General features: G+C 36.3%; 1 protein-coding gene and 1 pseudogene across 1 annotated transcript; one reads left to right on the forward strand and one right to left on the reverse strand.

Annotated features, from left to right (window-relative positions):
* Positions 1 to 1,800: 1,800 nt before the first annotated feature.
* LOC120135993 lies at positions 1,801 to 3,733 on the reverse strand (annotated as a pseudogene).
* An 8,561-nt stretch (positions 3,734 to 12,294) lies between these two features.
* LOC120135919 (metalloendoproteinase 4-MMP-like) lies at positions 12,295 to 13,209 on the forward strand. The gene has a single exon (XM_039152069.1). The coding sequence runs from the start codon at positions 12,316 to 12,318 to the stop codon at positions 13,207 to 13,209; it is 894 nt and encodes a 297-aa protein (XP_039008000.1). The 5' UTR covers positions 12,295 to 12,315.
* Positions 13,210 to 13,697: the final 488 nt, after the last annotated feature.

Here is a 13,697-nt window from a genome sequence, read left to right on the forward strand (position 1 = left end):
ACTTTTTTATGGATGATTTATGTTTAAAATCACCTAATTTGCAACTACCATTGTTTGTTCTTTTTTGCAGATTTGTGAGATCTGTCTGATGTGAACGTTGCTCTTTATAGTGAGGTGGGAATTATCTTTGAATAGGAGTATCTGATAGATATAGGAGCATGGACGAAATTTATCAATCAATCATTGCTTTGTTGAGTGCTCTGTTAGCATTGGTTTTGTCAAAGAACAGCATCGTTGAATCTACTTAAGTATAAATATCTCGTGCTAGGTTATATTTTGTAAGGACCCTTTCAACTTATTGAATTGACTTCCTCTCTAAAGGCGATGTTAGAGTTGTAGCATTAATGCAGTCATTATGCGGATCAAGTTCTTGCTTGTTCTATATCCACTTAAAGCATCAAAAGTGATTTTGTCCCGCACCACGGAAATCGCTACACAAGCTGTGTCGTTATCTCACCTATCTTTGTTATCTCTCGTGTACTTTCTCTGGTTTAGTTATCTCAGCATCATGGAACCGAGTACGTGGTCCTCAATGTCATGAACTTGATGTCCATCGAGTCTTTTTCACCAACTCCGAAAGTCAAACTTAGAACACCCGTCATTGATTTTGTCCCACACCATGGAAATCCCTACGCATTATGTGTTGTTATCTTGCCTATCTTTGTTCACTAAAATACAAGAGAGACAGAGGTAAAGTTCACATGCTGCTTTTTTAATTATTTGCTCTCCACATTCACTACTTTCTCTGCAAGTAGTTTCTCTCGGGATCTATGTCGAACTTAAAGGATCTTTAGAGCTTCCCATCACTGCATTCTTGAAATTAATAGCTTCCTGAACTTGTGAACATATCTGCATCTTTACTCCACATCTAGACTGCCATTTAGTTGAGCGAAAGCCACTTTTTTTGCCACGGCTCAGGCCTTTGCTTAGGAGAACTTTGTGACCTCAATTTAGCCTTGACAGAGCGTGTGTTTGCCATATAATTGGGAAAATCCATCTACTGTGAAAAATAGTACAGTGGCACATACACTCCTGGTCGGTGTAACTGGGGCATTACCGACGTAAAAACTAAAAAACCGACTCATACTTTGTGCCTTTGAGAACCTGCCATTCCTCTCCTGTTAATCCCCAATCGGTGTCTCAAAAATGGCATCTATCTGGTATCGATAAACCAGCTGGAGCTCGACATGGAAGCGGAATATGATGGGTCGTCACCAAAATCTGATACAGAAGCATTGGTTCTTCGAGATCTCGATTTCGGTCTGCCTGTATCAACCTCCACAATTTTGGGAAATTAATGTAAGTCATCGCACAAGAGTCGAGAGAAACCGACGATCTTTTGCTATGGATCGAAACAGTATGTTCACTCCTCGTATCATCGAATCTCCCCTGCAAAATGAGAATTTTAACAGATTCAGATTTTTTTTATTTTTTTCAAATTGTTGTCTAGAAAGATTGAAAAAATAATTATATAAAATCTTAATTCTAATCGAGACATCAAATGAAATGATATGTTATATTATTATTATAACGATAATTAATGAGATAACGATCATTTTATAACTAAATTAAAAGTTTAGCATTTATTTTATAATTTTAAAATTTTGGTAATAAAAAAATCAAATATTTTAATGATCGTGTACTTCCCTTAAAAATAAACGTTGAATTAATGAGAAACCCAATGGTTTGGATGAAAACAAACGTAACAAGTTACTGTTACAAAGAAAGTGATGACAATTGTAGTCCTGAAATCAAGCCTTGATAAACCAAGCAAGTCTAATACTCGTACTTCAATTCAATTCAAGCTACATGTGTTTCCTCCAAGGAATTCCACAACTCCGAACACTCTTCTTCCTCGTCCTCGGTTTTGCCCCTCGCATACAACATTCCGGACGCTGAGCTCGAAGCTTGCATAAGATTCAATGTCAACTCAGCACCAATTTCCTGGAACTTGTCCCAACCCTGAGGAGGCTCAGGAAACAAGGGATGCTGCTGAACGTCCGTACCAGGATGGGCCTCTCCAAGATCTTCCATTTCATGGTTCAAGTGCCAGTCTCGATCGAGTATAAGCTGCCGAGCCAGAACGGCAGCACGATTTTCAGCGATCAGCTCGCGTAAGGCAGCACTAGATCTTGTGGAGAGATCAGACGGGGAGATCCAAGAATCAGCTTTAGATGACAGAAGAGAGAAAGCACGTCCTTTCGGGGACGATAGGTGGTATGGAAATCTCCCGGTCAAAAATTTATTATCTGTCGGAGAACATACTTTGTCACACTTTCAGCCTGAGTTCATAAATCACATAATTAACTTCTACACTACCTCCATCACTAAGTACAGTTCCGAGTCACACGAGTTAACAAGAACAGGCTCAATAGTAAATGAATTTCAACAGACTCAGACCGGCCGTATTCAAGCTACAGGGATTCAATTGTGACTACCTCGGCAAATGGAAATCTTGTCCAGATCAAAAGCAAATCAATGACAAAAAAGAAATCCCTAACCCCAAGGAGAAGATTCATAAATCATAACAAAATGCACTTTCCAACTAGTAAGTTCAGCATCAGCATGAATATACTGCAAAAAAAAGAAGAAAAAAAAGGAAGAAAACTATCCATAAACTACACTGTCGCATAAAATAAAGAATCGACTAAAAAAAAAAAAAAGAGTACCTTGAACAGAGTTCCTAGAAGAATCATGAGCGGTTTTCCTCCTACGCTCATTGTGGCCAGCCAATCTCCTTCTGCAACTCCTCTTTGAGTCGTCAAATTCTGACACCTCATGAAACCTATGCCCATTTACACATACATCCATCACCTCTTTAAGAATTACCACACGTTTCTTACTACTTTTATGTCCGTATGCAAATATGTAAAACCCTAATAAAATAAAGCAAAGGAATGAAGACAAATGTATGAAAGCAAAAAAAAAATATATGTTGCTTAGATAAAATGGGAAATGCAACTGATGAGCAATGTACTTTTATGCATACTTTTAGCCGTAAAATGGAAAATGAGGAATGGATGGGAGAATTAGAAAGGGTTACCTGCTACACTGTTGACAAAAACGCTGCTCTAACCCTAGCACAACTACCATGGGTGCCCTCGAGTGCATCTCACAAACTTTATGTCTCCGGTGATACTCTTTAGCATTCACCAGCTCAACATCACAACCTTCGACTAGACACCGTGGTACAGTCGCCGGAATCCCTATGACAGCTATAGACGACGAAGGAGGCTCAACACCACTACTTACGCCGCCGCTACCGTCACCACCAATATGGTTGCACGCTTTACTTTTCTTTCCTACGGAGAACACCACCGACCAGGTGTCGCTCGGTCAGAGGTGCGGAGGAATCATCGAAGTAGTGCCTCTTGCCTAGATTCAAGCAAACGAGGTGAGGGTCAGGGTGCATACGAGACCCGCCGCCGGTATAAATCGAGTGTTCCTGGTTCAAGTGGTGGGTGAGCGTGACATTAACATGGTGAGGAAGGAACATAAGCGGTAGGTCAGTATTTAACTCGGGGAGTGTAAAGGAGGGTGATGAGACAATCTCCGCCCTGGTGGTGGCGGTGGGGTACAAATTGAAGGCGTTGCCATTGATATTATTGTTGCCTCCCCATTCGAATCTCGTAGTCGCAGTAGGATTAAGCTCCCGTAAGTCCCAGGCCACATTAATGTTGGTAAAACCAGTTTGACCATAATTCCCCGGGAACATGTTCCCGTCATTTTCCATAATCCCTGTCCTTCACTTGCGTTTGCAGCTAGCTTGTCCGCTGTGTATGAATATAATATGATTAAGAGGTAACAGTCAATAACTTTGCCGGGTTTGCGTATGAAGAGAGGACTGAAGCATAGTCTGGTTGTTTCACACAAAAGAAGAAATTTAATTTTATTCTTTTGAGGTGAAAAAGGGTTGGAGAACGAATAAGAGAGAATTATAAACGAAAGGGGTTAGGTTATTAAATTGTAGTCTAAAGTGGAATGGTGGGAGAGATGAATGATGGAACTTGAGAAAGAGAAAAGCTGCAACTCGCTACGTTTTTTTACAGTTGATGAAACCGTAATAAGTGAGACTGAGAGATGCCTGATGAGACTACAAAAGGTCAGATTTTTTATATTTATTTTTGGTTCTAGATGACAACCACACGCGTTTTTTCCGAAAAATCAATTTTTTTATTTAATATTCACAATCTTGTATTATTCAGATTATACTTTTTAATTTAATAACCTATACAAAAGGATGCGTGTCGTGTAACGCGTTTAACGTTGATTTGACGTCATATTAATTAAGGTACGTCTTATGTTGATATTAAATTGTGTATAGCGCGGTCTCTGGGACGCGTCTTAGGCCATGTAGGGTATAGCGCGAGGAAGGGATCACACTTTAACTGTGAATCTGACACAATTATATTCGATGCGACCCCTTAACTTTATCTGATACAATTATATAAGACGCGGTGCAGGTACCGCGTCTTGTATAATTATAATAACTTTTCTCGGCTATAAATACCCTTCCCCCGAAACTCCTCACATCTCCTCTCAACAAAAAAAAATTAATACAACAATCTGACAATCTTCTCATATTTAATTCAGAAGTTCGTTCGATTTTTCGTTCTAAAGTAATTTTGTTATAATTTTTTTATTATACATATTGTTTATTATGATTGTATGAAAAAATATTATATTAATTGTTGTCAATTAATTTCTGTGTTTGTAAAATTGGAAAGTGGGAGCATACGTAGAAATAGTTTTGCATTGCATGTAATAATATAAAATTATATTATTTAAATTATTTACGTTTATGTGTAAAAAATTTATTGTGTTATATTTTCGTTCATATATTATTTATTTAATCAGGCTTGTTTCAGTTTTTTTTTTTTTTTTTGCAGATATAATATTGCCGCACTTTTAAACTTAAAGAATTACGCGACTTTCAGCTATTGTTTATTATGATGGTGAAATTCGAGAAGATGAAACCGACGTTGTTTTCGTATCAAATGAGCGTGTTAAAACATCATTTAAGAGAAACATAACTCTTGAGGAGCTGATAACGAATATTTCGAGGAAAATTCATGTTGGAAATAGTAGAAGAATGTCGTCGTTGCAGTACATATTTCCAACATCATTGTTGTCATTAACTTATACAGCGTTCGAACTTTCGAACAATGATGATGTTAAAATGATTGTTAAAGCTTAAAGTAATTATTCAAACGCCGATATTGAGATATATGCAAATTTTGTTCAAGTCATGCGTGCTGTTTGGGGTAAATCATTAAACTCCCACTATGGGCTGGCTGAACAAGTTGACCAAGTTGACAGCCCGACAACAGTAATGTGTAATGATTTTAATGCCATAATGGGGAGACATTCATTCGCAACTCCTTACGATATGTACCGAGGTGGGTCGATGAACAGTCCGTATGGCAACATCGCGTCTAGTTCAAGGGGAATGCATTCATCTGCAAATCCCTTTGACCTTAATATGTAGATGCCATCGACGCAACAATCTGTGCAGTTTCCATTTGACACGATGGCTTCAAGCTCCAGAGGGAGGCTTTCGACTGCGAGTTTTTTCGATCTCAATGTCGATATTACTTCCAGTTCAAGGTTTTCCAGGACACGTCCTAGATTTTCCCGTGCATACATTTTAACTTCATCATCAGAGGCGTCCTCGCTCAACTCCCGAAAATTGGCATCTAACCAATTTAACGGTGGTCGGATATTTAACGGTATCCGACCACTATTAAAATTTTTCGGGACACGTCCTAGATTTTCCCGGCACAAAGTAGTCTAGGAACCCTGCGCGATCCCTGATATCACATCTCCATCCACCGGAAGCCCCAGGTGCATAGCAACATCCTCAAGTGTAATCGTGCACTCTCCGCACGGAAGATAGAATGTGTGGGTCTCCGGCCTCCACCGCTCTACTAAGGCAGATATAAGGTCTGATTCTATCTTACAGTGACTCTTATGTCTACCTATGTACCCGAATCCAGCGTCTACTAAATATGGCAAGATACGGCTAGGTATTACTAACTTAAGGTTCATAATAAAATGATCTAATACACGATCCTTATCTTAAAATTAAATAATTACAAAAATTAATTATTAATCTAATAATCATGCATTAAATAAATCAACAAATTATTACTAATAATTTAAATTAAATTAAAACGTTAAAATGTTATTGTATTAGCAAAGTGTCGAGATATATGATTTTCATCTAAGCGAAGTAGACCGCCTTCCATTATATATCTGTAAAAAAAATTATATAAGTAAAATATTAAATAAATTAAATACTTAAATAAATTAAATACAAAATATTAAAAAATAATAAAATATACTTTAAACAGAGAATATAAGAGTATTTGAGAGAAGTTGAGAGAAATTGAGAGAATTTGGTGTGATGAAAGTGATTGAGGATGGGGTATTTATAGGGAGGGATTTGGGGTTTGAAGCGTCGCGATAGGTGGATAATTAAACCAAATGCGTGCAGGGGGCGCACCTTACTGACGCGTGGTAGATTCACAGGTAAGGCGCAACCCCTACCTCACGCTATACCCTACGTGGCCTAAGGCGCGACCACTGCCCCGCGCTATACACACGTCTATCCCATGTAGGGATGGCAATGGGTCGAGTCGGGTCGGGTTTTTGGGCCACCCGACCTGACCCGAGAAGAAAGGGTTCTCTACCCGTGACCCGACCCGACCCGACAAAATTAATGTTTCACCCGACCCGACCCGACCCGAATATATGACTTAGAAACCCGACCCGACCCGAAATAATAAAAAAAATTTAATTCAATGAAAACAGTGACTTAATTGAAAAAAATTATATATGGAGGGATATTATTGTAATTATCCCTAAATATATAAGATAAAATTATATATATTTTTCGGGTCGGGTCGGGTCGGATTTTTTGTACCCTAAACCCGACCCGACCCGACCCGACCAGTGCATTTAAAAAAACTCGACCCGACCCGAACCCGAATTTTTTTTTTTTAAAATCCGATCGGGTCGGGTCGGGTCAGAACCCGTCGGATTCGGGTTGAGTTGCCATCCCTAATCCCATGTCAGCATAAGGCGCGCCTTATCACATGTGACGTTAAATTAATGTTAAACGTGTTATAAGAGACGTACCTTTCTGTAAAAGATGTTAAATCAAAAAATTAATATAAATAGTACCTAAACTAAAATATTAAATGAAAAAAGTGATTTTTTTTTTTTGTTGAGAAAAACGCCACATAAACAACCCTTCGCCCTATTTTTTTTTTTTTGCTTAAATGCATAAATTTTGGAAATAATATTACTGAGACAAATCCCTCATAAACAGAGTCTAAGTTTCGAGACTGAAGGGATCGAGCTCTGCTCTGGGTATCCTAAGCTATGGGACCCCCAAAACACTAATAAATTGAAATCGTATCCAACCACGTGTACTGCCAAGACGGTCCTGCTTATGCAAAACATTAACTCCTCTTTCCAATAATAGAGAACTGCAAGGGCAATTCGTTAAAATATAATTTTAACCTATAATTACAGTATTTGTAACAGGATTGTACCAAATTTTTTTTAATAAGTAAATTATATTCGTCTAAAAAAACGCAGCTGTTACAAAAGAACTGTCACAATCAAAATCAGTTTCTAATTTGTGTACAATAATCTATTACCATCATTAACTCTGTGTAAACTAAGGCTGTACAATTTTATTTTAACTACCTTCTTAATTCTAATTATAATTATTTTACTTGAGTTTGAGATGTCTCTAAAATACCTATAATTGCGTTATTCCCAAATATAATACATAAAATCAGTCCAAGTAAGTTTTAGGATCCGTACTCGAAGAGTTTTGCCCTTCAAGTTCCCAATCAGCTAGTTCAGGCACTGATCCCACGTATAAACAGCACATCAAGTACCACAAAGACTTAGAACAGCATTCCAAACATCCATAGTAAAGCGACAGTCAGCAAATAAGTGATCCTGCGACTCAGAGACCGAACCACATACATACAAATAAGTGATCCCGGGATTGTACTTAAATTTATTAAATTTGAAAAGTTAAATAATAATAATTATTAATTTATAACTTGAAATTTAATCATTTATGGGGTGTTTGGTTCAAAGATTGTGGGATTCTCATGGGATGGGAATCTCACATTCTCATGTTTGGTTGGCCGGGAATATCATCCCGGTAATATTTTATTACCAATAGTAGATTTTTTGGGGTATATTACCGGGAATGTCATTACATTCCTTCCCTTAAGTATTGTAATATTACCGGCATTTTGGACTAAAATGCCCTTAAATTTTTATTTTTTTCAAAAATATCATTCTTCTGTCATTGAATAATAAAAATTCTACGAAAGTTAAATTACAAATTTATCCTTAAATTATTTTAGATTTAAAAAAATCTATAATTAAAAATTTATAAAATTCAGGAGTTAAAAAAATTTTACCCTTCCATTAAACCTTTTTTATATTTTTAATTTTGTAAAAAAATTATATAAATATTATGAATTTATTTTTTAAAAGAAAATATATAAATATTTTACAATTTGTAATATTATACAAATATATAATAAGGACAATTTGGTTAAATATACATTCCAAAAATCTTTTATTCCTTTAACCAAACACGGTAATCTTACATTTCTGCTAAACCAACCAAACACAAAATACAATATTTCTAGTAATCTAATTTCCTGATAATCTTTTATTCCCACTGATAATTTTATATTCCGTGAACCAAACGCATCTTTAAAGTTCCGCCTTCTCCCGGAGAAATGTGCAGTTATTTGTATATTATATTATATTTTTAAGGAAAAAACGTGGAATAAAACAAAGGAAGAAGCACCCACTTTGTACTTGAGTAAGTGGGTGTGTGACACGTTATCGCCAACAAACTAGCAAATGAGGAACCAAATTTCCAAAATTCCATGTCTACCCCCGTACTTAAACAGAGTTGGATAACCGAGACTGGATTTAAAAAAAATGCGTTTGGTTTACGAAATATAAAATTATTAAAAAATATAATTATTATAAATATTGTATTTTGTATTTGGTTGATTTAACATAAATGTAATATTATCGTGTTTGGTTAAAGGAATAAAAGATTGTTGTAATATATATTTAACCAAATTATCTTTATTATATATTTGTATAATATTACAAGTTATAAAATATTTATACATTTTTTAAAAAAAAAATTAAATTCATAAAATTTATATAATTTTTTTACAAAATTAAAAATATAAAAAATATTTAATGAAAGGGTAAAATTTTATTTTAACCAATATAAAATTTTAATTATAGATTTTTTTTAAATCTAAAATAGTTTAAGAATAAATTTATAATTTAAACTTTGTAGAATTTTTATTATTTAATGACAGAAAAATGATATTTTTGAGAGAGAGAAATTTAAAGACATTTTAGTCTAAAAAGTTGATAATGTTATAATACTTAAGTGAAGAGAGATAATGACATACCCGATAATAGATAAAAAAAAATTACTATTGATAATAAAATATTATCGATAATGATATTCACGACCAACCAAACGGAGTAACGTGATTCCCCCCAACAAAATTTTTTAAGGGTTTGTAAAAGAGAGGAAAATGCAAAAAGCAGGGGACCAGTTTTGAGGGGAAGTACTAGGTAGGGCCGTTTAATTTAATGTTAAAAAATAATGAAAATAGATGTAATTAAAAATATAATATTTTATGTTAATTATAATTTAAAATACTATTTTTTTTCTTAATATTTTATGTTATATTCAATCTAAAATATTATATTTTTAGCTGCGCATATTTTCAATATTTGTTCATCTTAAATTGGGTCACTGTAAAATTAACCCGGTTTTGATATAATTTTATATTTGGGTGCGTTATGCTTAGGAGAAGGACCATCGGAATCGTCTCTTATCATCAAAATTATGTGTGTGTCCATAGTCTATAAAAGGAACATTCTCTTATTTGCTTATCAAAGCGTTGGATCCCAAGGAATAAAGAAAGTCCCAATTCCTTTGGAACAGACTAGTTGAGAGCTTGATAATGGGTCAAAATTCAATTTTGTTTTTTATTTTATCCAGTCAAATTTAAATCAATCAAAAAATATCTCAACTTATTCTACCATCATTCATTCTTTTTTATTAATATAGGATAAATAAAAGGTAATATATATCAAATATAACTCTCAATTGTTTGACATTCAACGCTCATACTCTTGACATTCCTAAGGCTCGAACTTGAGACCTCAATAAAGAAAACAACAATTCAAAAATTCAAACTCAAAATCTTATTTATAGTTTTTTATTTATTATATTCGAATTCAATAATTCACTTGCAGAACGAACATTAAACCAATCCTATAAGCATAAAGCAATGATAAACTATGGTAAGCAATAAATTGTGGAGTTATTTGATTAGGAAATTTGGTTTGTTTTGAGGGAATATGGGAGGGGGAAAGATGATAAAATAACTTTCTGATGTCTCAATGACGTAAAAAAATCTATCTCAAACTGAGTAAAAAACTGAAGTGGAATGCATATATTCTAACCACACACAAAAAATATTGTATAGGGTAAACATAAATAAAGTTTTCGGATAGACTTAATTAAAATAATATATAATTTATTAAAAGAAACTCGAATTTCAAAATAAGTAAAAGCGTGAATCCGCTTTGTCTCTGAGAAAATCATAAAAGAGCCCATCTCCTAACATCATCTCTGTTGAAGAAATGGAATGCCTCAATTATTTCGGCACTTTCTCCTTACTTTCTAAGTCTAAGACAGGGTTACTTTAGTTCAGTGCCGGTGGAATCAGCTGGCCTGTATCCCTCTTCATGAATAAGATAAGTATCGGAGGCCCAAAGTATAAATGTGTGGTGAAATAGCCTACGGAATCAACAATCGAGGTTTCCTTTTGTGGAAGAAGCAGAATATCACTTTCGGCAAACCACACAGTAAGCAGTTGGCTTGCCTCAAATGGTAGGTCCAAGTCCATTGCTTTTGGAACAGGAAATGGAGGGCAAAACTTTCGAGATAATGTTCTGAAATAAATTAATTTACGAAGGTAATGCACTCCCAAGATTAATTGCTCAAATATGGTGAAATCCACAGTATTGGCCGTAGGTCGCCATGCATTCCGGGCGACCTTGTAGGTCGCCATGCACTCCGGGCGACCTACCCTTGCTCAAACAGAGAGAATGAACGTGTTGCATGGCACATGCACGTCCCAACACATAGGTCGCCATGCCCTCCGGGCGATCTTGTAGGTCGCCATGCCCTCCGGGCGACCTTGTAGTTGCCATACACTCCGGGCGACCTACCCTCGCTCGGCTTCCCTCGGATTCCCTCGCATAGCTCGTTCGGTTGCCCTCGGATGTCCTCGCATAGCTCGTTTGGATGGCCTCGGATGTCCTCGGATGCTCTCGGATGCTCTCGGATGCTCTCGGATGACCTCGGATACCCAGCGTGTTGGGACGTGCATGGCACATGCAATTTCTTGTAGCTCGCCGGGAAGACATGGCGACCTACGGCCAACACTGTGGATTTCACCTTATTTAAGCAATTAATCTTGGGAGTGTTTTATCTCGTGAATTAATTTTTTCCAGAACATTATCTTGAAAGTTTTGTCGGAAATTGAGTGTTTTACACCTCCAAACACACACAGGCAGCAGAGAAGTATATTTCATGAGATTGTCAAGTTGACAACATGATGGAGTCGTCTGCACGTCTAAACTCATAACAAGCAGCAACAATGATCGATCTTAACGACCACTTACACTCGACTTGCAAAAATATATGGTTCTGTAGACATTTTGCCTCTACCTTGAAGAGAAAACAAAACTACAACAGCAGTTTGTTAGTCTCTGACATGACATGTCCCCCTCCCTCTTTTGTCCTTAAATCCAACTTTCTTTTTCTTGTTTTGGGTCCACCTTTAACCTCTTAATGTCCTTTAGGAACATATAGGTATATACCATTACCATCCAAGAGTCGATCAAAAGTTTGGTCGTACCTTCAAAACAGGTTAATGTTATTAAAGTTTAAGCAATTGAGTAAAAACCAAGAATAGATTCTAATTCATTAGACTTTGACGTTTTAGTTGCTATTATTTCACTTCAACAATGCACGTATTAAGTGTAATCATGAATCAATCAACCCCATTATTATCCCAAACTAAACACAAAGGACATCATCATCCGCCCATCATGTTTTCTTATTATTCATTAACCACTGCATAATTACAAATTTCATTATTTCTTTATAACAACGCAATTCCAACGTCCCCCAAAACATATCCAACCCTTTCCACTATCATGCTTCTACCATCCACTCACCCTCTACCCCTTCTCTTCATCTTCTTTCTTCATAACTTGCGGCCGTTTACGGCGGCAAGACCTGTGTCGGAGTTCCCGTTTAAGAAACTAACTGTTTCAACTGTCAGTAACTACTACAAATTCAAATACTTTGGTTATTTAACATCACCAGATTACAATATATCAGATGTTATCTTCGATGCTCACTTGGAACCTGCTATCAAGCATTATCATGCAACGAAGAAGTACGTGTATTTTCCCGGGAAACCTCGATGGGCACGAAGCATTCCTATGACACTAACGTATGGATTCTCCCCCGACAATTTGATCCATTACTTGAGTTCCTCAGATATAAGAAAAACCTTTAAACGAGCTTTCTCGAGATGGGCATCGGTTATTCCAGTCAGCTTCGTGGAAGCAGATGATTATGGTTCTGCCGATATAAAAATAGGGTTCTACGTAGGTGATCACGGTGATGGAGAGCCGTTTGATGGGGTGTTAGGGATCCTCGCACACTCGTTTTCACCTGAGAGCGGGAAGCTTCATCTCGATGCGGCGGAGACGTGGGCGGTTGACTTCGGAGTGGAGCAATCGGACGTAGCCGTTGATTTGGAATCGGTGGCGCTTCATGAGATCGGTCATTTGCTAGGTTTAGCTCATAGTCCGGTGAAAAGTGCTGTTATGTATCCAAGCTTGAAACCTAGAGAAAAGAAAGTTGATTTGTCCATGGATGATATACAAGGAGTTCAATCTCTCTATGGATCAAACCCTAATTTTACATTTGGTTCTTTGATGGAATCTGACACTTCGGCTAATCAAGCCATTGGTTTGAGGTTTGAACCATCTTTTTGGGCCACGTCCATGTTCTTGGCAGCTGCTTTCTTCAGCGTATAATCCCCTTTCTTTCTCCATTTTCAAATTTAGGTGGTGGTTGGCTTTTGATCATGTGATTCGTATTCCATAGTAGGAGCTAGGGTTAATCCAGACCCTTTTAGTGTTTTCTATACATCTTCGAATTTAAATTCGATTTAATTTAATTTAAATATATATAAATATAAATCTTAACATCTCGTATATTGATGTTTGCATCCTTGTGATTTACTAGAGGACCGGATAACCTGTTTTTTATGTACATCTTTTGAACATGTTGTAAAAGCGAATTATTACAATTAATTGAAAAGAATCCATCATGTGTAACATCATCCGTTTTCTCTTTTAGGTCAACCTAAACATATTGCCATCCTTTCCCCCCCCCCTCTTTTTCTATTTACATAGTTTGCTGAATTTCTAAGACACTGACGTGGCAAATCAAGTCATCTTCCATGACTTGTGAAAGGGAAAGAAGAGAAATAACTAAGGTAAGATATCATAGTGTAATTGTA

Source organism: Hibiscus syriacus, unplaced genomic scaffold, assembly GCF_006381635.1.
Source record: "Hibiscus syriacus cultivar Baekdansim isolate YM2019G1 unplaced genomic scaffold, ASM638163v2 tig00110621_pilon, whole genome shotgun sequence".
Taxonomy (NCBI): domain Eukaryota; kingdom Viridiplantae; phylum Streptophyta; class Magnoliopsida; order Malvales; family Malvaceae; genus Hibiscus; species Hibiscus syriacus.